At 52.5% G+C, this 27427-nt stretch overlaps 1 protein-coding gene across 1 annotated transcript in view; it reads left to right on the top strand.

Annotated features, from left to right (window-relative positions):
• GRID2IP (Grid2 interacting protein) overlaps positions 1-27427 on the top strand; it is a 44892-nt gene that overhangs the window by 9560 nt on the left and 7905 nt on the right. Inside the window, 16 exon segments of the mRNA XM_088152239.1 lie at positions 4650-4904; positions 5427-5512; positions 6551-6620; positions 6826-6920; positions 7526-7709; positions 9380-9552; positions 13291-13398; positions 14442-14539; positions 14657-14765; positions 15723-16030; positions 18222-18488; positions 18491-18625; positions 19207-19294; positions 21077-21154; positions 21724-21920; positions 23735-23890. Coding sequence (XP_088008365.1) covers positions 4650-4904; positions 5427-5512; positions 6551-6620; positions 6826-6920; positions 7526-7709; positions 9380-9552; positions 13291-13398; positions 14442-14539; positions 14657-14765; positions 15723-16030; positions 18222-18488; positions 18491-18625; positions 19207-19294; positions 21077-21154; positions 21724-21920; positions 23735-23890 — 2407 coding nt within the window.

Raw genomic sequence — 27427 nt, 5'->3', positions numbered from 1 at the left:
TCTTGGACTTCAAAAATAGCAGATTTCAATAAACTGAAGAGCAATGATAGGTAAGCTCCCCTGGCAGTAGAAGCTAATGAGAAAAGGAGCTTAAGACCGGTGGGAATTCCTAAACAAGGAGATACAGAAAAAACACAGTTACAACAATTCCAGTGAGGGCAAAAATGAGGGGCGTCCAAAGAAATCGGTGGGGCGACACAGAAAACTTCCAGAAGATCCGAAAACTCACAAGGCAGGGGAAGCACCCAGAGCGTGGCTTCCGGAGTTCTTTTCTACCACTCTCAGCAGGGTTCACATCTCTGCGCGTTTGCCTGCACAGGAGAGCATGAAGCAAGCCGTAGATGTCCTGCCTCGGCACTTGCGGCTGGGAAGAAAAGGGAGCTCAGAATGGGATGGTCGCCAACGACCTGAGTCGCTGCCCGGCTGCAGCCTCTCTAACGGAATCCGCCGGGGAAGGTTTAAATCTCCCCCCCAGCTTCTGGTGGGGTCCTACCCATTTCAGACATGATATTTCTTTTGCTGGCTTCCCCCACCCCAGCAAATCTGGTCTGATGCAGTTTTTAGAGAGTTATTGGCTGACTGACAGACAGCTGGACAGAGTCCCAAGTGCTTTTACCTAATTCCTTTCCAACATTCTGTTAGGTTGGAAAGAATAAAAAGGGCTTCTTTAGATATGTTTAAACTAAAAGGGGGGGAAAAAACCCCTAAGGAATCAGTATACCAACTGTTCAGTGAAGATGGCAAAATGCCAACAGGTAACTCATCTCCTATTTTGGTTCAGGTAGTTGCTTCACCAACAAAAAACAAAAAAAACAAGGAATTATGATGGGCAGAAAGAAGAGGCAGAGGTGAAGCTTGAGAGTATAAAAACATGACCAACCAATGCATATTTAGTTTAAATGTCCAGGACCAGGTAAATTGCATCCTAAAGTACTGAAGGAACTTGCTTATGGTCTGCCGTGAATTCTTACGAATTACCTTTGACAATCCTGGAGAATTGTGAACTACTGTACCAAATGAGTGGAGGAGAACAAGTATTGTCCTTATCTCCAAAAAGGAAAAAAGGAAGATCCAGGGAATTATAATCCAGAGAATCTGACATCAATACCAGGAAAATTCTAGAGCAGATCATGAAGAGATCAGTCTGTGATCACCTTGAAGACAATGTGGTAATTACCAGGTCAGCATGGATTTGTCAAGAACAGACTAATCTTACTTCATTTTCTAATTTGTTAATTTACTCAGTAGATTGTGGGAATGCTGTAGACATAATATACCTTCAGCAAAGCATTTGAGAGAACACATGCTGATTAGCAAGTGAGTTAAATATGGGCTGGGTGGCAGGACATTACATAGCTGGCTCAGAAATCAGGCTCAAAGAATGCTCATCAAAATTACCACATAAAACTGGGGAGAAATGTTGAAGAGAGATTGAAGGAGCTTGGGTCTGATTTACCCTTAGAGGAGAAGACTGAGGAGGAATATGAAAGACTCTTCAAGTGACTGAAAGGAGGGCACATAGAAGGTCAAAAACTGATTTTAAATGGAATGGATATCAATTACAACAAGGCAGATTCTATCTGAATTTTTGAAAAAAAAATCCTAATGATAAGAGAGCACAACAGTGGAACCAGTGGTGGGTGTCTCTTTTTCCCAGATGCATTCAAGCAGAAACTAGATAGCGACCGGAAACTAGATAGCGGGACACGTTAATTTGGATTCCTGTGTTGAGCAGTGGGTTAAATTGGATGGTTTAAATGGTCCCTTCCAAATTCTATGATTCTGCTGCAATATGGGAGGTTCATCCAGCACTGTTCCAACACAGGAACCTCATCAGGATAGGTGCCATCGTTTAGCTGAGAGGCAGGGAGGGCCTTCAGGTGCGCAAAAAGGATTAACATCTAGGTTCTCTGTAGCGTAGCAGGACAGGAAGAGGAAAGCGGGGCCCAAAGCTAAATAGGCCCAGAGGGGCAGCTCTTCTTACTGGCTCAGCTCAAGAGCAAAATCCTGCTGATCGATGGATACTTAAAGCTATCTAAGCAGATCTCACCATTCTGGAACTTAAATCAAATTTCTTCCCATTATCAGAGGACGGAATCTGAATCCAATGAATTGGGAATTAGCAGAAGAAACTCCTAGGAGCATGCTTTGCCAGGAAGGTGGGAACTGCAGCCGTTTAAAAAGTCAGCAAGAAAAAAAGAAAGAAACTGTGAGCAAAAAATGATGGGGGTGCCATCGTTGACAAGTATGTGGGTGTGTGTGTGTGGGTGGGTGGGAGTACTCAGTCTGTGGGGAGGCTGGGTTTGCGTGTGTAGGTTGTACATGAGCCAGCGCAGATCTTTGCCCTTCAAAGCAATTAGTCCTGGCAGCCAGATACGCTCTGAGTGCTGGAGGGTGGCAGGGGTGGGGAAAGATGGGGAAGTCTTAAATTCCAGAGAGAGAGTGCAGCAAAGCAGACTCCTTTTTTGGCGGAAAGTTGCAAGGGTGCCTCCGTGCCTGAGTTTTCCATGGACCCCTGGCTAGGTTGAAGGCTGATCGACACGGCCTCTGCGCCTTGGTGCCAAGGTGACCAGCTCCCCACATATTGAGGACTTGTCCTCACAATGCAGCCTTCATCTTGGTGCCAAGCCATATCAAGGCAAGAAAACAGCATTTTCCATTGGAAACTAGAACAACAACTCCCCTAGACAAGCACCCCCATCTACACACAGGAGGAACCCAGTGACCTCTAAGTGGACCAGGCCTTTGCAGACTCCCCCTCCCATCCGGCCCCCGGGCTCAGCACTTCCGTGGCCATTTCTCCTTTGTCTCCTGGAGAGACGAGAGCCCTGCTCTGGGTTGCGGCCTCACCCTGGCCATTCCCAGGGGTGGCTGCCCAGTGGCGGCTCCCGCGAAGCCCACCTCCTCCTCTTGCTTCAGGGCCGCTGCTGGATTCTGCCGGGTCCTGGGTGCTGCCATGGGGCTGGGGGGCAAGGGAGGGCAGCTTCACAGGCCCGGATCTCATTGGCGCACTTGGCTGGTTCCTGCTGCTGAAGGGGGAGGCAGGCTTCTTCCCCAGAGGCATTCCTGGGCAGTGCCCCGGGGCAGACCCTGGCCTGATCCAGCCTCACGTTCTATGGAAGCCGAGGGCCCGGGGCAAAGAGAAGCTGGAGGGGCTTCCCGTGTTTGGAGCAGAGAGCGCTTCTTTCTCTCCGGGCATGGCAGATCCCCTTACGGTTGCTCTGCCCCAACCCTGACTTTTCCCAAGAGCAAAGTCAAAGCGGGGAGGAATCCCCTGCTGCTATACGAGCACAGTCACACTGACAACAGACCGCCATCAAGCCAACACCCAGACTGCTTTTGCCCCTATTCAGAGCTGCCAGGCCTTCAAAGGATTGCCCCCCTTACTCAGACCCATGCTGAGTGAGGAAAATGGGCTTTGTGGTCCCACAGCTGGAGGGCATCCTCTGTAGTCAGGAGCCATGCTCCCATCCTAGGACAGGAGGAAAACGCATTGCTGGGGGTGGGGTGGGGAGTTAATGAGCTGCAAGTAGATTTTTGCTTGGCTGCTGAAGGGCTTTCTGGTGTTTTAGCAGCTAGACTTTAGCAAGCCTGTTGAGGTATTGAATTGTAAAATAATCTTGCTAACCCCGCTCAGTTGTGTGCATTATCCAGTGACTTAGTGGCAACATGAAAAACACTAAACCCAGGTTAATGAAACACAATTGCTATGTTTACATATCCAGATAAACCATTTTTTGACTTCAGATGAGAGCCTTATTCACACAACAACCTAAGCCCACAGCTGGGTTTTTAGCAGGCAGGTTCTTGTTAGTCTCCAGAGGGGTGGGTGAAGCAGCTTGACCCTTTACAAGCTCGCAAATGCATGTCTGGGGCTGGGGTGGGGGTCCCCTGGGAATGGCTTGGGGCGCGGTTTCCCGTTAGAGCATCTCTTGGAGGCCAGACACCGGAGGCTTCTCTCCCATGGTGAGGGCTGTGTTCTAAGGACCCGCTGGGCACGGCCCCTCCGGCCATGGAGAAGAGGGGAAGGGGGAGAAGCACGGTATCCTCGGCTGCTCTGCAGAGGTGGGAAGGGCTGCTGGGGGTGTCTGCGCCCTGTACAGCAAAAACAGCAAGGACACCTTCAGGGGATGGGATGGGATGGGATGGGATGGGATGGGATGGGATGGGATGGGGGGCCGGGAGCTCATCATGACTTGGCTGTCAGGCTGTGATGAAAAAACCCACCATCTGGGAGTTCAGCCATGTTCTGCAGCAGTCTTGCAAACGACAGTATCACACATACGGGCAAACGCACAAGCTCTCTGTGCTTCCTGCACCGAGGAAAGATCGCTTGACGTTGAAATGAGCCCAACGCTCAAAATTGTTCCCATGTCTCTGTGCCGGTAGTAAGCTCTCCTTATCCTCCCTTTACGAGCCCTGAGGAACACATCTAGCTAGTGGAAGGATCAGCACGCAGGAGGCGCCACTGCAGGCCGGACACCGTGATGTCCGAGAGGAGAAAGGAACATTTCTTTCCAACCTTCTGAGTGTCTCTAAGAGTGGCTTTCGGTTATGCATCCGATACCTTTCTGAGAGCCGCCCCTGCTCTCGGGCAGCCCAAACCCTCTGCCCCTTCCCTAACCCAGCTCCATGCTCATGCTCCCCAGGATCTTCATCCCCAGGAAGCACCGGCAGCGCTTCGATGAGGTGGTGTCCCAGAGCCTCATCAGCAAGCTGTGCCGGGCAAAGCGGGAGCCGCCGGCCAACCGACTGCGACGCAGCCGCAGCGAGGACCACCACGAGCGCCTGCTCATCTCCACGCGGGCCAGCTCGGTGCCCCGGAGCCAAGAGGAGGGTTGCCGGAGCTTGAGGAGGTCAACCACGCTGACTGGCAGCAATGTGGGGACCGGGGCAGCTTGCAGGTAAGGGCCTGCAAAGACCACACCCCGAAGGCGCAGGCTTTCCGAGCAGAGCCCCTCGGTCACAAAGGAACTGCTGCTGAAGAGTCTGGGCCAAAGTGCTCAGAGCGTGCTTGTGGGTCATTTCAGAAATGAGAGGAGGAGGAGGAGAAAATTGATTGATATATATGCATAATTTGTGGAGAAGTTATACACTTGACATATTGTGAGGAAGGGCAAGCTAGAAACCTGAACCTGAAGACCTGAAGGACAAAATCCTGCTGCATATGAAAGGAGCTGTTGGGGATTTTTTTTAATGGCTGGTAGAGAAGGAAAGAGGGTCGTTCCAAGGGCAGCATAACACACCTGTCCAAGACAGAACTGCAAAGACCCTCAGCTTGAAAGGATTTTTATATGTAAAAGGAGGCAGGGAGGGGTTCCGAAATCACTCCTCTGCAGACAGCTGAAGGTGGGGGCAAAGGCCTGGTTTGCACTTCTCGGATTCTCTGGCTGGTGTAAGGACTACAATTTGCTCTCCTTCCCCAGAACCGTTCGTGTCTACAAGGGCAGCAGAAGCTTTGGGTTTACGTTACGTGGCCATGCACCTGTGTGGATCGAGTCCGTCTTGCCTGGTAAGAAGAACCCCGATTTCTTGCCTAAGACTTTCATTTCCGGAGCAAACTTGGCAAGGTTGCCCAAACTTCTGTCTGAGTCAGGTATTTTATGAACGCATTTGGGTTCTTCACCTATTGTGAATTCTTCACCAAATTAACTACTTGACCAAGTATCTTGTTCAGGGGTACACAACTATGTTTTAGGGGTGCACTTGTCCTTTGCGTGAAATCCGGGGGCCACTCCAGCAAGTAAAAAAAGGGCTTTGTTTGCATGGTGATGGCCACCATCTTGACTCTTTTGACCCCTCCTGCGGGTGCCCCTGACCTGCCAAACTCCAAAAAGGGGATGCAGCCAGGGCAAAGAAGTGGGCAAAGCCAGAACAAAAATGAAATGTCATTTAATTCAATTTCAATTTAATTCAATTGAAATCTTGTTAGTTTTAATTCTATAATTTAAGTAATTCTATCATCTCCTAGGTATTTCATTATTTTCCTGCCCTATACAAAAAAACCCTACATTTCCATGACCACTTTTGGTAGCTACAGGTGGCCTCAGACTGTGTCCATTTGCGCCAGGTGGGAACACACAGTAAGAGTTCCTTCCTGGTGAGACCGTCAGACATGATACCATTTCATCCCTCTGGGTGCCAGGCCACCACATGCCCGGGATGAGGCCCAGGGCCATGGAATCAATTGGCGAAATTGGCGGGATGATCCAGATGTACCAACATCCTAGCTGTGAGAGTGTACCATCACACTGGGGCTGCTTCCCAAACTGCAGTGGGGCATGAATACTGGAGAACCGAAGGCTTTCTCCTCCTGTGGGGCTGTGAGGCTAGAAAGAGGCAAGGTCTGGTCTGACAGCTAGTGATGGAGACCCTTCCAGGATCTTGTGATTCTGTGCGAAGAAGAAGATGGTGCTGGAATTGCTGGTTTGCCTGAAATCTTGGGAGTGGAGGGTCAGCCAAAAGGAGAGGTGTGCCTTTGGGAGCCCAGCAGGCTCTGCAAATAAAGCGGTGCTGGAGTACTCCAAGCGTGTCCTTTTTTGCTTCGCAGGGAGTCCAGCTGAGAAAGCGTCCCTGAAAGCTGGCGACAGAATCTTGTTCCTTAATGGCCTGGATATGAGGTGAATTAGCAGCTTCTTTGTTTTTCCCCATGACCACCTCTGGGGTCTGATGTCCTTCTGACCCCGAGCTGGATTGCACACATCTCTTCAACGGCTACCCCGTCTGCGCAGAGCCCACCAGCGCTCTTAAGGGTGCTCCTGCTGCTGCTCCTGCTGGTGCTGCTGCTGCTGCTGTCCTTGATTTATCCTGGATTCTGTTCCGCAGGAACTGTTCCCATGAGAAGGTCGTCTCCATGCTCCAAGGTAGTGGGGCAATGCCCACCCTTGTGGTTGAAGAAGGCACTGTTAGCTTTTCCAGCGGTAAGCAGAGATTTGGTCTTAATCTTGGAATGCGTAGACTATTCTGCTCTCCTCATCTTGAGGCAGGACATCTTCTCCCCTGGCCCTCTGTCCCCAGCTTGTTCTTTTTTCTTCCTTTAAGCTGTTAAAGCTAACACCTCTGGAATCTCATTCTCCGGAGAGTCTAAAGCCCATGTGACACAGCAGACACCTTTGCAAATTCCAGGAACTTGGAGGGAACTGTGACCGTTCGACTGTTTTTGGTTGAAATGGTTAAGGCCACATGACAAGAGATCCCTTCTGACTTGCTGTTCAACTACAAAGTTACAAAATGGGAATGTTTTTACAAGTCCTGTTTTCAAACATCATACATATCCTAAGTAATCCTTACTGCAAAAGAGTATGTTTTCAGGGTTCTGCATGTACCCAGCACAAGGATAATAGTAAGGTTCCCTCTGCAATTTCTTCAGAAACAATGCATAGATTTCACACGAAATAAAAGGAACATATTTATTCTGATTTAAAATCAGATCATGCCAATAGGTTCCAGAGGTTGGAGTGCCAGCTTGGTTTGTTGGAATCTGCTTTGTCTTCTGTTTTAACAGTGATTTGCTTTCTGTGTCTAGATGGTGAATCATCAGAAACACCCAGCTCCTCGTCAGCACTTACCTCCTTGCAGTGGGTAGCTGAGATCCTGCCCTCCAGCATCAAGATCCAGGGAAGGACCTTCCACCAGCAACTGGAACATCTGCTCACACCACCAGAGCGCTACACAGTGTGCAAAGCACTGGAGAGCTTCTTCCAGCACAGGTAAAGCGATAGTGACTCTGTCCAAATGAAATATTCACCAGACTCTGCTCCCTTGTTGCTCCCTCTTGCATGAGCTCTACATTTGGGCTGCGTACCACACAGCTTTCGGGAGGAACTGTGGGGCTTGCAGTTCGGGGCAGGAGCACAGAGGTGGTGGTGGGTCTCCATTTACACCTGAATAAAGCATATCTGAGTCTGCTTCAGCAAAGCTTTTCTCTGGCATGGAGATAAAGTGAAAACTTGCCTACGCCTTTAGTTTCACAGACTGAGGCAACAGCCAGGGTGTAACGGTCTGTGGGAATGACCTCGGGGGACAGGAGGAAGAGCTGCAGAGTAGACAACTGTCATGCAAAACAGTGTTCTGAGAGCTGCATTTTCCACACATCTTGCAAGATGGATGTTAGCCCTTTGAGGTAGTCCAGTCAAGTAGGACCACTAGGAGCACTAACTCTGTTATAAGGTTACATTAACAGAATCTTGCAAGACTGAAAGTATTTCTCCTCTCCTTTCCTTTTACTCTCTGGAAAACTAGGGAGGGTCCCTTCTGGAATGCTTCCCACACCCCTTTTCCTTCTGTGGGCTGAGATTCCTTTTGCGTGGAGCTGGTCTAGTTTGCAGCTCTCCCTCCTGTCTCCCAAGGTCATTCCCACAGACCATCACACAGAGGCACTTTTCACCAGCTTCAGTTGATATGCCTGCAGAGATCATATTGTCTGAGGGAACATCTCTTTCGGCATGAACATCCATGCTCCCAGAGATTATCTGAGAAAGTTTGCCTTCTCTGTTACCACTAAGGAATCACCCCTGCCGAGTTGCGGGGCTGCCTTTAGAAAGGCCCACAAAAGGCGTCTTTTGGCTTTGAACTTTTGATTTCAGCTGTTGATTTTAACTACACATTTTACTTAATAATTATGAAATTATTACTATATTACTATTTAAAACTGTTATGTTTTTAATGCCTGAAGTTTCAATTTGATTTATTGCAAACCATTGCGAGGTTTTGTAGTATACCAAGTTAAATAAATAATAAACAGGTAAGCAATCCAATAAAATACTTGAGTGAAACCCGTAGTTTAGCCATCTGTCAAAACTTGCCCCCACCCCATCTCCATCCCCTGTAAAAAGCGTGATTGGTGGATATTGACGGGCAGGTGACATTTGGTCGGAGGGGAGGGAAACAAAGACAGGGGAACCCCCCAGTCTTTACTACTGCATGGTGTCTCTGATACCCAAAGTTCTTCCAGATACGTCTTCATATTTTGTCCAGGTTCTGCTGGTATTTCATTCTGAACACATCTTAGTTTTTAGGGATCCATCCCTGGGGGGTGACTCCAAACCTGTCATTATATCCCGCCCCCACCCATTTCTTTAAATTGGCTCTGATGATCTTAAGTGACAGGAAGGCAGATGCTTGCGGAACAGTTGAAAACGTTTCCTAGCGTTCAGCGCAGTTCGGCAGTGGGACCGATGGCTCCTCTTCACTCGATGTGTCCAAGTAGAGCCGCTGAGGTCTGGGGCTTCTATTTGTACTCGTGGACTAAGCAAGGTTGAGCCCAGGGCCTCATGGGCCCCTTCCAACTCTTATCTAATCCCGGTGCCCCAGAATTTGGATTTTCCTCCCAGCCACCTCTGCCCTAAAGAAGTCTTTGCTTTCTTCCTTGCCCACTCAGGAATATTGACACTCTGATTGTGGATGTCTACCCCGTCCTGGACACACCCTCCAAGCAGGTGATCTGGCAGTTCATCTACCAGCTGCTAACGTACGAGGAGCAGGGCCACTGCCAGCAGAAGATTGCCAGGTTCCTTGGCTATAAGTCTTTGGCAAGTGGGCCATCCGATCCGGGTGAGTTGCACCCATAGGTACTACCTCTGGACTGCCCAGCAGCTGTTGTGTCACCATAGTGCATGAAACAAAATATGGATTGCCATGTGTGTTTGTGTGTACAGGTTTTTTATTGTTTAAAAGATGTACACGGCTGCCCATATGATACAAACTAATGCTAGGCGGCTAACAACAAAATACACGAAGATAAAAAGATAAGTGTACACAAATGGTTTTTGGAAAGGCAGGGTAAGAGAAACTCTCCAAGGAATGGCTCAGGAACCTTTAGCAGTTTGCTAAGAAGAGGGAGCAGGAACAGAGGTGATGAAAGGTAGAAGTGGGGCAGGAGTGGAGGCAGGAAGGGCGCCCTGGAGGCGCATCCAGGAAACCAGCGTCTCAGCTGCAGAAGGTGGGAGGCAGGAACTGTTGCAGATAGCCACAGGCCACCTCTCCATGCGGATCCTCCCAAAATTTATCACCCCCCTCCAAGCTTAATCAAGGAATGATAAAAGCAGTCATGAAGCAATGATGATTATTGTTCTTTCTTTTTCTTTATTTAGTAAATAAAGAGAACAAAGAGAAAAAGATTAAGATAATAGGGAAGGAAGCCATGCAATACAACAACTCTCTCTCTCTCTCTCTCTCTCTCTCTCTCTCTCTCTCTCTCATATATGAAACGAGGTGGAAACCACCTCATAATAACATTTACACAGTGGGAATAACAGCCAAGGTCCACACCTCCAACATCACAGCAGATGGGAATTGTAGTTCTAACTTATGCAGAGGGCAGGAGGCTGAGGAAGTCTGGAGTGGAGGGTCCTTTTGCACCTGGCTTCTTAAAGGGAGGAGGGCTTAATACTGGCCCACCACCACCAGCCTCCTGCTGCAGCCAAGGGGAGAGTCCACCCCAGATTGGCCGCTTAGAGGCTGGTGAACAGCTGTCCCCACTTGTGGCACCGAAAAGATCCCGACCAGGACAGGTAGGAGGTTGTTAGGGTGAGGGGGTGTTTCAGGGTTAGAAGAAGGGATGAAGAGTTGCAGACAAAAGGAGGAAGGAGCAGGTTTTTAGGGAACAGCCTGGGAGAAAAACTGGAGAAAAAGGAGCAGAGAGAAAACTCTTGGAGAGGGGAGCCCCAAGGAGAAGTTTTGCTCAAGGTTTTTAATGCCCTTGTTCGCCTTTTGCTGTTCGGTGCTCCCTCAGTGAAAAACTAGAGCTTGCTCAGAACAAATCCTTTGCTGGGGAAGTGGTCCAGGCATCCGTGGAACCAAGCTGGGTTGTGGGCATTTTATCTGCCTACCGAGACCAAGATGCAGTCAGGCGAAGGACAAAAGGCTCTCGCAAAAAGCCATGATCCGGTTCTCCTTGAAACAAGTTTGGTCTGAGTTTCCCAGGGCTGGAATATAGCCTCTTTTTCCAGGTGCAGAGGAGGGAATGGAGGGAGCAGAGCGCCTTCGCCCACCCAGAAGCTTCAGATCCTCTCCATGGGCAGTGGGCCCAATCCTCCCAGGCCGGCCTCGCCCGCTTGAGTCAGTGGGAGATGCACGAGAGCCCTGCTGGGTGCCTCCCCTCTTCTGGGTCTGCTGCAGGATCCGGCCAGCCCATAGAGAGAGCAGCTGCCAAGGGAACATTGTGGCGTGGCAGGAGGGTATTAGCACATCACCCGGTTTCTGCCGTGAACGACTTGCACCTACTGCTTCGTGCAGGGTATTTCCTTGGGTTGCTGTGGCAACCTCAGAGCCAGCTGTGTGTTTTCAGGGATTGTGGGCATTCATCTCATCAGAGTAAATTTAGAATGAAAGGTTTTAATCTTCAGCTTGGGAATTGTTATTTACAAGCGAATGCCTATGTTTGTTCCAAGGAGATTATTATTAAGCCAAAGAGCAGCTCAGATGCCCAGGAGGAGGTGTGTGCGTACGTGTGTGTGGGGAGGGGGGCAGGAAGAGCCTCCATGTATGGAGGAAGGACAGGATACTTTCACTGGACAAACGGCACATCAGGGTGCCTCTGAGCAAGAGTGGCCTTCCCCAAGCTGGTGCCCTCCAGATGTGTTAGAAGATGCAGCTCTCAGAACTCCTCCGCTGGTCTGCCCAAGGAGCAAGGTTGCTGAAGGTGGGCAAGGAGAGGTTTCTGCAGCCACAATTGCCAAGCAGGCAGAGCTGCTACCGGGAGGCTGGGCTGCAGGTATCTTTGACACCACACCAAGCCCACCTCGCCAGCGCATTTCTGCTGGCTAGAGCCAGTTCCAGGGGAGAGAAGCTGTAGAATTGCCTCCACTGGGGTGTCCTGAGTCTGTCTCACTCAGTTTTATTCATTTTATTTGTATCTCAGTCCCAGGAGCATGGAGACGTGGGACTCGTTCTGTGAGGAGGGAGGGATGGCCCTAAATCCCCTCTTCAGCTGACCCAAACTGCTTAGGACAGTTAAGACCCAGGCATGGGCTGTGTCTTTAGGGAGCCCCTACCCGTGCTACCTCGGCCGAACTGCTTCACCTGCCAAAGACCCCGGGCTCCGTCTCCCTTGGTCTGAGGAAAACACTGCAGAACCAGGACAGGTGAACGGTGGGCCCAGAACCAGGCAGGCTGGCGGTCTCCGCAGAGGGGGGTCTGTGGAGACCGCCTAGATGGTGATCCGAGAGGGCCGCAGGCTCTGATGCTGAGGAATCCGCTCACGTCAAACGGAGTGCTTTCTTCGCTTTCCAGAAAAGCCTCTTTCTTTAGGTGGTTCCTTTCATTTCAAGGAGTGGCTGATGCTGTCCATGGTTTATAATGCTGTCTTCAGCAAAAGCTTAGTGCGCTGTGGACAGCACACGTATGCAGGGGAAGGGAGAGCAGCGGGAACCGAACAGGGCTCATAACGAAGCGTGTGTGTGTGTGTGTGTGTGTGTGTGTGGCGTGAATCAAATTCCCTCCTAATCTACCGCATCCTGTGGAAGTTGGTAGAGTGATGTATTTTTTTACTTCCCAGTCGGGGCTGACAGAGAAGGCCTGGGTCAGTCACCCTGCTGGCTTTTCTGCCTGAGGAGGGGCTAAAACCTCAGTGTCCCCCCTTATAATCCTGCACCCCAACCGCCACACTACAGAGAGAGAGAAAGAGATAAACCAGAAGACCTTCCCGCCCTGTGAAACACACGCCAGAGGATGTTATAATCAGAGGCCAGTGATCTCTGCACTGCACTCAGCTAGCACATCCATTAAAGCCGTAATCTACGGATGCTTCGCAGCTCAACCAAGAATGAGGAGTGGGGAAGGGAATCCTGGGGGCCTGGATGTAGTGGGCAGCTGAGGGTCTCAATAATCTGGGAGCAGCTCACCCTGCAAATAAGCAGCTAGTTGCTCAAAACTGGTGAAATCTGCAGGATGAGGCTCCCCACGCTCCGCTATTACACCTTTCGAAGTAACACCCGACAGTGTAAGTGTTGAGGCTGGCGAAGCAGGAACCAGCAGTTCCCCTATCTCAGCAGCCTGGCTCACCAGCACACCAAGTATGTGTTAATTTGGAAGGGCGCTCGGATCCTTGAGAAAGTATAAAAGTTCCCAGTGACACCATCAACTGTTATGTGTGAGGCTTTATACTTGTCTGCAGTAATGATTCTAGTCTAGACGAGATGTGTCTGTTACTCTTCTACCAAGCCAAGCCAAGTAGTTGAGTAATGCTGAAGAGTCAGGTGACCAGCAGCCCCCCAAACTGTGTTTCTTTGTGATGAGAAGATGGGATCATGATGGATGTCTAAAGCGAAAGTCCTGGCTTCTTCTTCTCAGCCATAGCCGAGCCCGAAGTGGACGAACAGCCCCGGAGCTCCCTACGGACTGGCCCAGGGGGCTGGAGGAGTCTGCATGGCCATAGCCCCAAGGACAGGGAACCCAGGGGTAAGTGGTGGGGCTGGGCCAGCAGTTGTTTTCTGGGCTCTTTCCCCACCTTTGTCCAGCAATGCATGTAGGAGGCAACTTCCCCTCACCTCCCTCCAGAGGGAGGGGATAGTGATATCTCCCCTCTATACAGACAGCGGTTTGGGGGAATAGTGATCGAACGCGATGCCACCACGGCAATGGGTCTGCTTGCTCACGTACCTTGCAATGACAGATTTGACAGTGTCCCCCTCTACAAATTTTGAGGGGCTCTGCCAGATAACATGGATTGTACCCCACAATATCTTGAGTGGTTTAACAGCTGCACTCCGCTCCCCTTTGTGGAGAACAGCTAGAACCTTTACATGCCCGCCTGGACTTTCTCACACACTGCTCCCCCTTGCAACAGAAAGCTTTCCTCCTCTTCCTTAATCCAAGCAATCAAAGGATTACTCAGAAGGGGCTCTGGATTTGCCTCAGTGAGCAGGGGGTTGGGCGAGAAAATCTCAGAGATTCGTTCCAATTCTGTGATTCCGACTTGATGATTTCCGGGTCTGGCCTCGGTGGCTCTCCAGCTGTGGCGCATGCAGAGAGGGCGCTGGGCTTGTTGGCTTCAGACTGGGCTCTCTGATCCAAGTAACAAATCACAAAGAGTCCTCACACTGTGCCTTCTCTCTGAGCCCAGGACTGCACGCTTCCCACACTGGTCCCTTTGCTTCCTGCTCTGGATCACGCCTTTGTTCCCACCCAGAGTGGGCATTTGCTCGGGTCCACCCGCTGGCTGCTTATTATTACTTTTATGTATTATTTATTCAAGCTGGAGGCCACTGAGTTATCTAGACCATGCAGGCCCTCAACAACAACATCAGCTACACTGTTGAAAAGAATTATCTGCCCCCCCAATAGCAAAAACAATGACAAATCAAAACATTGCCAATAACAATACCCAATATATTCAGATGAAATATTGGTGGCAAACCATCACTCCTGATGGACCTCCAGATGGACCTCAGGGGACCTGGTGCCACCCATCCCTGCAAGTATCCCCCTTGTCTTTCCTGCAGGTTCCAGTGAGGCCGCTGAGATGCCAGGCCGTTTAGCTCCTGGGGAGCGTCAAGCAGGTGATGGAACTTCTCTTCCAGAGACTCCCAACCCCCAAATGGTGAGAGGCCACACTCTTGACGGGTCTGGCAAACAAGCAGGCTGGGGTGGGGGGTGGGGGGAGAAGGGCCAGCACCCAACTGCACCCAAAGCATTGCTTTCTTCCTTCTGCTTGCAGATGTCGGCAGTCTACGCCGAACTGGAAAGCCGCCTGACTGCTGGTTTGGGAGGGAAGCTGAGCCACCTGCCTGTGTGTCGGGCATCGTCCCTGGTTCCAGAGCCAGCAGGTAACCTCTCCAGTCTTGTGGGTGTACACAAGATAAATTTGGAGAATTTTAGTTGGGATGAAATTGGAGCATGGAATTTGTTAGGGAAAACTGGGAGCTTTTTCTCCCTGGTTGGTGGTGCCCCAAGATCAGAACTGAGAGAACTTAGAATCAGGCGGACTTTTGTAAAGCTGTAAAGGCCAAATAAATCCCAATTCATAGATTCTCTCTCTTTAAAATTCAGTTGAACAGAAGCATGATCGTCATAAATGTTGTGTTGAGGTTCACCCAGCAGACAGTAAGGACTGTCCTTTTTTAAGAAGGCAACATTCAAAGTCAGAAAGAAACGGCTTCTCTTTCTGTTATCCCCTTCCCCGATGGAGGGAATGCTACACATACCAGATAGTATTTCACAAAAATGTTGGTCACTTGGAAATCATTTCAAAGTGTTTTTCTCTTCTGTTTTCCAAAAAAGGCACTGAGCACTTCTGTTAGGCTAGCTTCTCCAAACTGGCTAACGTAAATTAAATAGCAGGTAATATTCTGACGTTGATTCTTTTCCTATATTAAGTGAAGGATGAATATGCCTCATTCTCAGCACTGAGATACTCAGTGTATTTTTTTTGCAAGGAAAATAAATTCACTTTCTTGATCAGCCTGGGGGATTTCTAGATTCCCCAAGGTTCCTGAATGGGATCTGTTGTAAGAGAATTTTTACCGTTTATGGCGGTAAAAAAATCAGAAAGAATCTGGTAGCGCCTTTTCCAACTACAGTAACACATTTTATTAAAAGACAGAAGTTTCATGAGCTGCAGCTCCGGAAAGCTTCTGCCTTTTAATAAAATGTATTAGAAAAGGTGCATTTCTGACTGAATGAGATCTGGTGCCACCGCTGTGGCTGGTAAAGGCCAACGTGCCCTGGAAAAAGTTGGCGTTATGCGGCAGATGGCCGCGTGTCCCTTTCTGTGCCTTCTGCAGGCGCCCGAAAATCAGGCCTGGCTATTTCCTGGCAGAACGATCCTGCTCTGCAGCCTGGCTATTACTGCTCGCCTGGTGGCCTCCCTTCCCCCAGCAGCACAGACTCGAACCCCTACGTCAGCCTGGACAGCAGCCCCGCCTGGTCCCCTAAGCTGAGCCCCCCATCGCGCCGGAGGAAGCTCTTCACCTTCTCGCGGCCACCGCGCAGCGGGGACACCGACCGCTTCCTGGACGCGCTGAGCGAGCAGCTGGGGCATCGGATCACCCTGGTGGACGACTTCCTCACCCCCGAGAACGATTATGAGGAGGTGGGAGGCGCCGCCGGGGGTTTCCCCTCTAGCCGAAGGCGCCAGAGCCGAAGCGTCTCCTGAACAGGCGCCTGGGCCCTGCCTGAATCCTCCATTTCCTTGGGACAAAAAATTGCCCAAGGCAAAAGTCCCACAAGTGGTTTTTCCACTTGTTTAGTATGTCTAAACAAGTAATGTAAATCTTGTTATTACTAAACAATAACTGAAAGCAGCCTAGAATCCTCGGATGGGAAGGGACCTGCCCAATTCAGGAATCCTCAGACCATTCTGGACAAATGGCCGCCCGGTCTTTTCTTGGAAACAGCATGAATGCACGATGATACCCCAAAAGGCTGGAAATTGAGCCTGGTCCTGCTGATTCCCTTTGATCGTTTTTGTCTCTTGCACCCCAAACGTATTGCACCGGGAAGAGGGAGAACGTCCCTTGGTGCCCGGCTTTCTGACCTCCCGGAGCCTGATAACCCCCCAAAAGTTCCACACCCATGCACTGCCCTTCAAAGGCCGTTGCAGAAAGAACGGTCGGCAAAACCAAGACAGACATTTTGGTTCAACCAAGGTCTGTGAACCTGGCTCTCTTCTGAACCCAGATCCCTGCGCAGGGCGGGATGGCAGTACCCAGCTGACCTCGGCTGATCCCTGGCCTGAGTAGTGCTGTGACCGGAGGCCACGAGGGAATCGTAGAGCTGAAGGCCGAGCTGGGAAGTTGAAAACTATTCCAGCAGCCCACCTTTTCATAGGCAACCCGAAAATCTGCAGAGATGTGGCCGCGTGGCCACTTGGCTTTTCTTAGAAGCTGCTTTAAGGTCTCAGGTCCAAAAGGGCACCGTTGATGCAACGGAGTCTGCTCAACTCTGGCTAATGCCATGGCTGGCAAGAGAACCTGAAGGCACTTGGTCAGGAGCCAGGACCTGGATCCAGTGTCTCTCAACCTTGGCGGCTTTAAGACCTGTGGACTTCAACTCCCAGAATTCCCCAGCCAGCAGGGCTGTTTGTTTCACTGAAATGTAAAATGCCACTTTAAAGGCTGTGTTTTAACGAACGCAGAGAGAGTTAAAATACAGAGCAGGGCCTCGAAAGCTAAATGAGAAGCATCTGCTGGCCAAAACGGTCCTGGAAAGGAACAGAGGGTAACTTTGGTTGCTTATGGCATGCCGGGCTCTGTGTGGCATCTTGGGGGCCACGCTTTGGAAATGGGGGCGGGGCCTATTTTGGAGAGGAGTTTTGCAAGCCGGAAGTGGGTGTCTTAAGCATCGGCAACCCTAACTTACCCCACACCCTTCCAAAAATGCAAAAGAGGCTTGATTTTGGCCCTACCCGTTTTGAAGGCCAGAAGGAGAAGATGCTGGGCGTTCCACCTGGGAAAGCAGCCGCTCTTCAGGAGGAGTCATGGGTGTCCAGAGGGTGGTCCAAAAGTTAAGATGGTGGCTGCAATTGGGACTGAAGCATGTGATACACGTAAAAAACAAGCAGAGCTTCAGTCGTACTATTGGGGTTGCCATCTTGGTTTTTGACCACACCTTGTGGAATTAAGCAGGTGTCAGAAAGTCCTTAGAGCAGGGTTCCTCAACCTCAGCAACTTTAAGACGGGTGGACTTCAACTCCCAGAATTCCCCAGCCAGCCCTGCTGGCTGGGGAATTCTGGGAGTTGAAGTCCGCCCGTCTTAAAGTTGCTGAGGAACCCTGCTTCAGAGGACAGGAAAACCTCTTCCAGGCAGACACCTCCCAAGGGAGAGGCACAGGGAGGAAGGGAGGAAGATGCCTTTTCCTGGCCATCTTCATTGTGCCCGCCAGACGCCAGCCTTGCATAAAAGTGAACCACCCCCCACCCCCCACGGAAGGCTGCGTCCGACGAATAAAGACCCTCGGTGGCTTAAGGCGATACTACATGCTGATAACAATTGCCTTCCCACTGCAACCCGGGCCACAAATCAGCCAACCTTATTTGCGATGTGGTGCCAACCCAGCCTGGAGGTTTGCAAGGACCAGCAAGAGATCTGAAAATCGTCCTCTTTGAGGGCGAAGATGCGGAGGGAGGTTTGTTGCCCCCTTTTCCTGGATGCAGGGCTCCTTCCAAACCATGTTGCTGTCACGCGGGTGCAACGTGCTTGTGATGATGCCGTGATGCGCTTTGCCTCTGGAGCGGTTCTTTGGGCTGAAGGCTTACCTCCCGTCCCTGCCTGTCTCTCCCCAGATGAGTTTCCACGATGACCAGGGCAGCTACGTCGCCAATGACCAGAGCAGTGCCAGCGAGGGCTTGAGCAGCAGCGAAGGGAGTTCCCTGACTTACTCCATCTTGTCGGACCACGTCCCCCCGCCTCCAGTCAGCCCGCCCCCCGGGCCCCCACAGCCCCATGACGCCAAGGAGAAGCCCAGGGCCCCGGGGGCTGCCCAGAGCAGTTCCTCCTGCCCCCGCCCCACCGCCCAGCTGCTCCCCCCACCCCCTCCCCCTCCCCTCCCCCTCCTCCCCCAATGCCCTGTGTGCCCCCCGCAATGCTGCAAGGCGTCGCTCAGCGCAGGAGCGAGTCCAAGCACATGAGCGTCAAGCGGCTGCGCTGGGAGCAGGTGGAAAACTCCGAAGGCACCATCTGGGGGCAGGTAGGATCAGAACCCCAATGGAGGTGCATGGCCCCCACCTCGCCCCCCCGACCCCTGCTTCGCTGAAATCCTCTGAGCTTTCTGTTCCGCCTGATGAAAAGTCTGTGGAGTCTGCAAGTGTGCACACTCTGCCGCCCCAGGGCAATTAACTGTATTGTTCTGAATGCTGTGCTAAGCTTTACCTGTCCTTTCCGTGAGTATTTCCGTGGTTATGAAAAGGGAGATGCCCCACCCTTTTCTGCCTGTCCTCTTGTTGCTTTGGGGGGGGGGTGAGAGAGAGAGAGAGACTTATTTATGGAGATAAGAGAGACTTATTTATATACAGATAAGCAATATTTGCCCCCCCCCCCGCAAACAGAACTCCTCCTCACCTGTTGCATGCCTGACCCTTTTGGGAGAGGGAGGTGGGCTTGCCAGGCAATTCCTCCCCCGGCTTACCTCGGTGCCCTTCCTTTGCTCGGGGCAGCCGGCATATGGGCTGGTTGGGCGTCAGCCGCGGGCCCAGCGCCACGGGGCCCTTTGAACAGCCAAGGCGAGTCTGGCCTTCGGCGTCACTGCCTCCGTCTTCCTTTCTCGCGCAGCTCGGGGAGGATTCGGACTATGACAAACTGAGTGACATGGTCAAGTACCTGGACCTAGAGCTGCACTTTGGCACCCAGAAGCCAGCGAGTGAGTCCTTGGTCTCTGCGCGGCTGCAACAGCAGGAGCTTCTGGGAAGGGGGCGGGGTGGGGCAGGAGAAGCAGCTCGCCGTGGCATTGGGGGTGCCACAGCCCCCCTTCCTACCTGGCCAAGGGGGGGGTGGCGCATTGTGGATTTGCTTTGCGGCTGGGGCTTCCTCTGCCTCTTGCGCTGCCCCCCCGCTACCCCACAAGCCCCTTGCGTACTGACTCGGTTGGCATCGCGTTGCCTTCGCTGCTGCTCCCTGGGTGCTGTTGGCTTTGTGTGTGCCGTTTTCCTGGGCTCGCGGTCACATCCGGTCACCCCGCGGCTCCTCAAATTAGGCCAGTGTTGTCTGGGTCACAGCTGGCCAAGGAGTGGGCGGGCAGGAGCAGCGCCACACATTTACTCCAATGTGCTCCCAGGGGAAGGGGGGGGAGAGAACCATCGGCACATTTGCAATGCATGTGGACTCTGCTCTTCTGTGGGGCCACCCGGGGATCTCCAGTTATGAACCCAGCCCCCATAATGCCCAGCACTTCCTCTGGCCGCACTGGGTGTCATGGGAGCGATAACGCAGAGTCTGGCAGGAGAGGCTGGGAGGGGACGCCTCTGTCGTTCAGAGAGTGGGGTCCATCGTGGCAGTGATCCTTACAATGGCCCTGCAGGTCAAGGCGCTAGGCGAAGATGCAGGAGGCCTGGGTTCAGACCCCCCTTCAGCCATGGAAACTGGGGGTGACTTTGGCAACTCACGCTCTCTCCACCCAACCTACCTGATAGAGTGGTGGTTGTGGAGAAAAACTGGAGGAGAAAGTATAATGTCTTGAGCTCCAGAAAATCACTAACCTTTTTTTTGGGGGGGGGGCAGGGTGCCTTCTAGTCAGTTTTTGACTCCTGGCAACTGCCTGGACTAGTCCCTGCAGTTTTCTTGGCAAGTTTTTTTCAGAAAGTGGCTTGCCATTGCCTCCTTCCTAGGGCTGAGAGGGAGTGACTGGCCCAAGGCCACCCAATTGGCTTCATGCCTCAGGCGAGACTAGAACTCATGACTTCCAGGTTTCTAGCCTGATGCCTTCACCACGACACCAAACTGGCTCTCTAACTAATAAATGAATAAATAGGCTTGGTTGTAATCATTATTCCCATATGAAGAGGGAGCCTGAAGCTGAAAGGGGCTTCCTCATGGCCATTGGGGAGTTCTTGGCTCACAAATTTAGGAATACCCCCCAGCCAGCAGTGGTTGGGCTCCCCCCAGGTGGCTCTTGAAAGCCCCTGAAGACCACAATCCTCCTCACTGTTGCCCTCCAGAACTGGTTTCTAGAGGTAGACTACCCCTGAGCTTGCAGGCGGACTATCGTCCTCGTGCCTTGCGCTGTTCAGAGCACCCAGAAAGCCTTCTTGGCAGGGGAGACGCAAATGCCCCTTCCCCAGCCTTAGACGGGGGGCTAATCATGCCACTGTGACCTTGGGAAGAAGGCAAAGGTGACAGCGGCTGGGTGGGCCAGTTGGAGAAGCCAGGCGGAGAAGCTTAAGCCGCGAGAAGTGAAGGTGAGGAGTCTTCCCCCAAGAAACAATGGGGAACGAGGGAGAAGGGGGGGCTGGGGCTGAGGCGTTCTGAGGTCTTGCCTTTCGCAGCTTGGACTTTCCATGCGATCCTGGGACGTGTGTGGGTGCCCACGGGGAGCTTCCGGGATGCCCAGCATGCGTCATTCCAGTCCTACAGCTTCATTTCTCTCCTTCCCAAAGCTCCTGAACCTGCTCCTTATCTCAGATTAAATCTTCAGTTTCTCTTCCAGAGCCAAGCCCCTTGCCGGAGCCCCTTAAAAAAAGGCACGTGGTTGAGATTCTGTCACACAAGAAGGCCTACAACACAGGTGAGTAACAGCCGGCGTGCCAGGAAGGCGCAGAGCAGATCTCGGGGCACCGGACAGGTAAAGGGGATACAGAGCCTTTGCCCAAGCCAGGGGTGTCCACAGGCATGGTCAAAAAGGTCAAGGGGGTGCATCGCACATAAAAAGCGGGGAGCATTGCCCCATCACAGCCACCATCTTGATCTCTCTGACCTCACTCTGCAGTTGCCCAGCCAACAACACCATCCCGAACTCCTGGAGCAAAGGTAGGATACCAGTCACAGGGCTGGAAAGGACTTCGGAGGCCTTCTAGTCCAACCCCCTGCCCAGAGCAGGAATCCTCAGGCCCCTCTGGACAAATGGCCCCCCGGTCTTTTCTTGAAAACCTCCGGTGATGAAGTCCAAACGTAAAGAATAAACAGGTCTGTGGTAGAAAGTGCCACTGCCCTCGCTTGAGAGTCACTGGGGGCGGGGGAGACAATCGCGACATCGTGCTGCCCTTGTGGACCTGGCTGGTCCTCGTCTGAACCAAAGCCGCTTTGGCACAAGGCCTGCCCAGCATCCTCACTGGTGCCTTCTCCTCCTCCGGCCAGCCATCCTGATTGCTCACCTCAAGCTCTCCCACATTGAGCTGCGCCAAATCCTCCTGAGCATGGAGAGCGACCGCTTGGAAGCCTCCCACATCAAGCAGCTGCTGCTTTATGCGCCAGATGCTGAGGAGGAGCAGCGCTTCCATGGCTACCAGGGTGACCCCGGCAAGCTGAGCGAGCCGGACCAGTTTGTCCTGCAGGTGAGTCTGAACAAGGGTGCCGGGAGGAGGTCTGCGGCTATGGGGAACCGGGGTGTGTGTCCAGCTGGGGACCAGGGGAGTCGTGAAAGCTTTTAGCAGCTCCCTGCAAAGGCCGAGGACAGGCGCGGTGTCCGTGGAAAGCCTCTCGGGGGGGTTGGTGTTGGAATAATCTGACCAGCAGATTCAGAGCCCTTCTGAGGATTGGCCGAGGTGCTTTCTTGACGTGGGCTCTGGAGAAAGTGGTGGAAGTGGGCTGGACAAGATGTGCATGTGTTTAATAAGCCTGGGCCCTTTTGCTGGCCCATAAAGAGATGTTCGCCGTGTGTGTCCCCATCTTGCTCCCCCTTTCCCGCTGCCTTTTCCCAACTTCTGCTCTGAGGCAAGAAGCCTGCCGGGCTGAGAGCCCACTTCTGGCAGCAGAGCGATGGGTGGGCTGTCAGGCAAGGCAGCGTGTTCCGTTTTTGTCCCCGGGCCCTTGGGGCACCTCTACACAAGGAGCCTGTGCCGGCTGGAGGGCTCTGCGGTCTGTTTTCCGTGACGTCTGAGTGGGTTTATTTCTGGCTGGGCTATGGGTTGGTTGAAACCATGGTGGAGCAAGCTTGTTTTCTTCAAAATGTCATGGCTCCCTTTCCCTGCTGGAGAGAATCCTGCCCCAGGCTATGGAACTTCAGGTCCTGTAAGGGAAACTTTGCAAGTGCTGGAAGTGACCCTGGAGGTCATCTAGTCCACCCCTGCCGAGTCCAGATTTAAAGAACGTTCAGCTCTTCTCCGCTATCCAGCCTAAACAAGCAAGGCTAAATTGACAAGAATGGTGTCTGTTTTCTCTTTTGCTCTGAAAGGGAAGGCGAAGCGAAGGGTCTGGAATGCTTGACTGTTTCCCCCTTTTCTTTCTTCCTTTCCCTTTGGTGCGGTGGGGGGGGCAGAGAGGATTTCGGTTGCTACAGAACCTGCAGCAGCTCTTGGGGGGGGACAGCGATTTTCACTGCCTGTTTTCAGGGTTTCCAGCCAGGAGAGCGAGAGGGCCCCGGATCCCCTTCCCTTCGGCTGCTTCGGAGGGCTTGCCGAAGGAGAGCAGGAGAAGTTTACTCTGTAAACTGAATCCGCACTTTCCCCACGGCTGTGTCAACAAAGCAGTCGATGGGCTTGCAAGGTGTGCTTAAGTAGGCCATCTAAAGACTCCATGGCTAGATTTATAAATCATGGTGAGACTCACTGGGCTAGAAGGGGGTTGGGTAGTTGGTGATTCAGCACCTGGCCAGAATCACCCCTCCAGTTAACTTCAAAATAGTTTGGGTTAATTGTTCAGTGGGGTAGCCCTGCTTTTCTGCCATCTGCCGCCAAATCCTCCCATACGTGGTTCTGGCTGGGTTCTAGCGTATCGTGTGAACCATCCAGTGTGTCAGGTGTAGCCACCTGGGACTTCTGTTAAACGTACGCCCTGGCCGCACCGTTCCTCTCGTAAACTGATGTCCAGAAGAATGTCAAAGCAGATTATCTCTTGGCGGGAGCACGTTCCTAGGAGAAAGCCTCAGCAGGGCTCCCACAAGCAGTCCTGGGGACTCTTGGCTCAGCTTCTGCCATCCTGCCTGTTTCGACCATACCCTGTGGACATCCTTGAAAGTGCTGCTCTTTGCTGGAATTCCTGGAATAGGAGCTCCAGGGAGGGCAACTAGGTTGGAAGGGTAAAATGTCATCCTTGTGCTCCAGACTGCCAGAACAGTCGCTGCCTGTTGCCATCCCAAGGAGTCTGTGCCCGTTTAGGTCACCTCGGGTGCGATGGTCTTCCTTTGTCCTTCCTTTTCCTTCTCTTTCAGATGCTTTTGGTGCCTGAATATAAAACCCGCCTGTGCAGCCTTCACTTCAAGACTACCCTGCAGGAGAAGGTGGAGGAGATCACCGCCAGCTATGAGTGCATCTACAACGCTTCCCTGGAACTGAAGAACAGCAAGAAACTGGCAAAGATCTTGGAGGTCTGTCAAACGTCCTTGTTCTGGGAGCAGCCACTAGGGGGCAGCCATCTTCTACTCAGCCACCCCCTGGCAGCTCCCAGACTTCTGGGGTGTGAATAAGCCCCACCAGCTGCCTTGGATGTCTGCAGGACGTTGCTATTCTTTGTGGTTCTTCTTGTTTTCCCAGTGTTTCTTTCACCTCTTTTGACATCTCAAAGCCCCTGATTTTTCTGGAAGGAACTGAAGGGAAGGTCATCCTGGCAGAGTCTTCTTCCTGTAGGCACCTCTAATGTCTTGGTCTCCAACTCCTATCATCCCCAGCAAAGGCCATGCTGGTTGGGATGATGGCAGTCGGAGGCCAAGAGCTCTGGACAGCTGCTGTAGCTCAGCCCTTTTGTCTTTTGCAGAAGTGCTTTGGATGGCCTACTTTGCCGGGCCGGTGATACTGAGGGATTGCTTAGATTTTGGCCCTTCCCCACAAGGAGGGAAGCGTGGAAGGCTAGAATTCTGGTGAGACGTATCCTATGGCCCTGGTTTTTCCCTGCCTGGAGCTCGCTAGGGTTACAGTTCATTTACTTTAGCCCTGTGTTGGGCAATCCCTAGGAAGTAAATGTGCTGTACCAGGAAAGCTTGGCTGTGCTGCTGCCCAGATGTTCTGGGGCTTAGGTCTGCCCCCTCTCTCCAATGTGCAAGGTAATTTGGAGCCCCAGAGGGACAAAACAGCTTGGAAAGGCTATTTGGAACCGAAAGCAGAGGGGGCTTAGGCTTCTTCCCCCCCCCCCCCCAGCTGTTCCTCTGTCCCAAATGCCCCCAAGTTGTCTTCCTTTGCAGAGAAACAGCTCTGGAGCTTCAGGACATGCATTAACCTGTAACAGAGAGTGGCCCCCAGGAGCAAAAGAGGCAGAGGCAAGGAAGAATCCCAAATGATGCCTTGCACCCACTTAAAAGGCCGTAAATAACACCTGGTTAACAGCTCAGTCCTTTGCTGGCTATCAATTAACTCAGAGTTAGGAGGGAAGCTCGTTGCTTGGTGAGCTAGAATCCAGCCGCCAGCCCAGGGGGCCCTCTGTCCTCATCACTCCTGCAGACCTGGAGCTCCCCTGGGCCCCAGAGCGAGGAAGAAAGGGAGGGCTGGTCATTCCCACGCATGGAAGCTGACCTGGCTCTCCAGTGTTGGACTAAGGGCAGGGGCTTCAGTGCCTCCTGGAGCTGGGCCAGCTTCTGGGCATTCTTTGGAGGCCTGCTGTGTAAGCCCCCTGGAAGTGAGGAGGTGGGGGATCTACCCTGGGGCCCTCCAGATGTATAGGGCCTTGGGCCATGGTTCTTCCCCAGTAGCTCCTCTATGAATAATCAGCCAGGCCCTCCAAGCGCTTGCCTCTTCTGATCCCCAGAGCCTCGCTTGAGCAACCAGCTCGGTTCGCACAACACCCTGAGGGCTGTTCTGCATCACAGCACCAAAATATGCTATCCTGGCGAAAATAGGAAGGGCTGCACTTCTGACCCCTCCTCTGCCTTGGGAATGAAGCAAATGGGGGCTCTGCCCACACCAGAAGTGGGGCGGGGGGAGGAGAGAGATGGCATGGAGAATGTCAACTGGGGCAGCGCCAGGCCCAGGGCTCTCCCACTGGCAGCCCTGGATCCAACAGCATGACTCAGAGAACTGGTCACCGAGGACTGCGCTCTCTGCTTCTCTCCCCATGGGTGGCAGGGAAAGTGGCCAAGGACAGAGTGGGAGGGGAAGGTTTTCGCGGACTTCTCCCCACTCCGGAAGCACCAGTTTGCTCCCCTGAGTGTCACCCAGGGCCCCCCAGTGAAGTTGCCACAGGGGTCACTGCAGGGGTGAGGGCAGCAGAGCCACCGAGAAGCTGTGCCGGCTGTCCCTTAGTGCTGACGGCAGAAGAGCAGCGGCTTTCTGTCGACAGCCCAGCGACACGGCTTGTGCCTGATCCTGGCAAGGGGCTTTTCAGACAGGCGCCTGTGGGCTTCCAGAAGCCCCGTGGGGAGAACGTCAGGGCCTCTCCCATGACTGCACCCAAGCCATGGGGTGGCCGAGCTGTAAAGGAAGGTGGAACGACCGTGCCTCTGGGGAGGAGCGGATGGACTGTTAAGGAAGGAGAAATGGCCACTCGGTCCTGGGAGAGCGGAAGGTGTGAGAAAGAAACTCAGAATAGCCCAAACCTGACAGGCCTTCAAGATGCTATTATTGTACCCAACCACGCTAAGATGGCCTGCGTGGAGGCCTTTTAGGGTCTGCTCCTTGACCTGGTCTGCCTCAAAAGGCTGACAGGAGCTGGAGAGCAGAAATGCTGCTTCCCCTTAATTCCCCCCTCCCAGTTTTGGCCACAGCGACAAGGATCGTGCTTGACCTGGATCCTGCAGCATTCCAGAAGACCGTTGACATCCTTAAGGGGAACGGGTCCAGCCGTCTTCCAGAAGAGGCAGGGGAGTATGGGTCCTTTACGGCAGAGATTGGCAGCAGAAGACCACGACCCCTTCCCGCCTTCTGTGGGGAAAGTGGCCTCGTTGTTGCTGGTAGAGCCGGCACTCAAAAAACGAGCGTTCCTTTCTCTTCCGCTTCTCCTGCCACCCGGGGGGAGCGCTAAATCTCAAAGGCTCTGAAAATCAGGGCAGGGGCCATGGGGGGCCGTGCCCTCGGGAGCCTCAGCTGGCCCATAGCAGCAGGGCAGCCCCCCCCCCGCAGTTTCCTTCAGCACAGTTAGCTGTGCGCTGACTGGCTCGTCCCAGCAGAAGCTGGAAGAGGCCACGTTTAAGATGTGCGGAGGGTGCTTTAATATAGGACCGCTGCCAGCCCTTCGAGGTAGGCCAGGTCAGGGAACAGACACCAGAAAGACTGTTGGAACCCTGTTGTTGTAGGGCACAATGCCAGAACCTTGAAAGCCTGTCCATTTCCCTCCGCCCCTTTCCCACATGCGATCAAGACAGGGTTATTTTGAGTCTCTTCCTTATGCTAACTGCTTTCCCATGAGTGAGATTTCATTTACTCTCTTTTATCTGTATTAGTGTATTAGTGGCCTCCACATTCCCTCGCTATCCGCCTCCTTCTACAGCTGTGGGTGTCAGGATCTACTCTGACAGTGGGTGATGGAGGGTAATGCTACGCAATCTTGTCCTCATTTGCACCCGGGATGCGTTCAGCCTCATGTTATCCACCTGTATTTCAGCTTGCATGTTGTGCAAACATAGCCAGTATGGTATGTCTGTGGCTTGGTGTATTGTGCAAACCATGACAGTTCGGTTGCGTAACCTATGGTTGACTGTGATTTTGTGAGAACTCACAGTATTTCCCTCTGATACTTACTTTGCTCATGTGCAGCATCTCCAGGCGAAAAGGAGAGGCGCAATGTGGTCTGGAGGCAGAGGCAGAGGCTGGACCAGGTGGCCACCGAGCCCCTTTACAATTCCCACTTCTCTGGGATGCAGCTGTTAGAATCGTCATCTCAGTGTCTTCAGCTGCCTCATATCTAGTCTGTAAAAACTGAGCCAGACATTGCCTCTTCTGGCTGGGCTCTGTGACAGGCAGGAATCCTGTGTGTGCAG

This window comes from Python bivittatus, unplaced genomic scaffold (assembly GCF_059951505.1).
Source record: "Python bivittatus isolate LINGU-HERP-01145 unplaced genomic scaffold, Pbiv_v1 ctg000030_np1212, whole genome shotgun sequence".
NCBI classification, from domain to species: domain Eukaryota; kingdom Metazoa; phylum Chordata; class Lepidosauria; order Squamata; family Pythonidae; genus Python; species Python bivittatus.
This window is presented reverse-complemented; position numbering and strand designations above follow the sequence as displayed.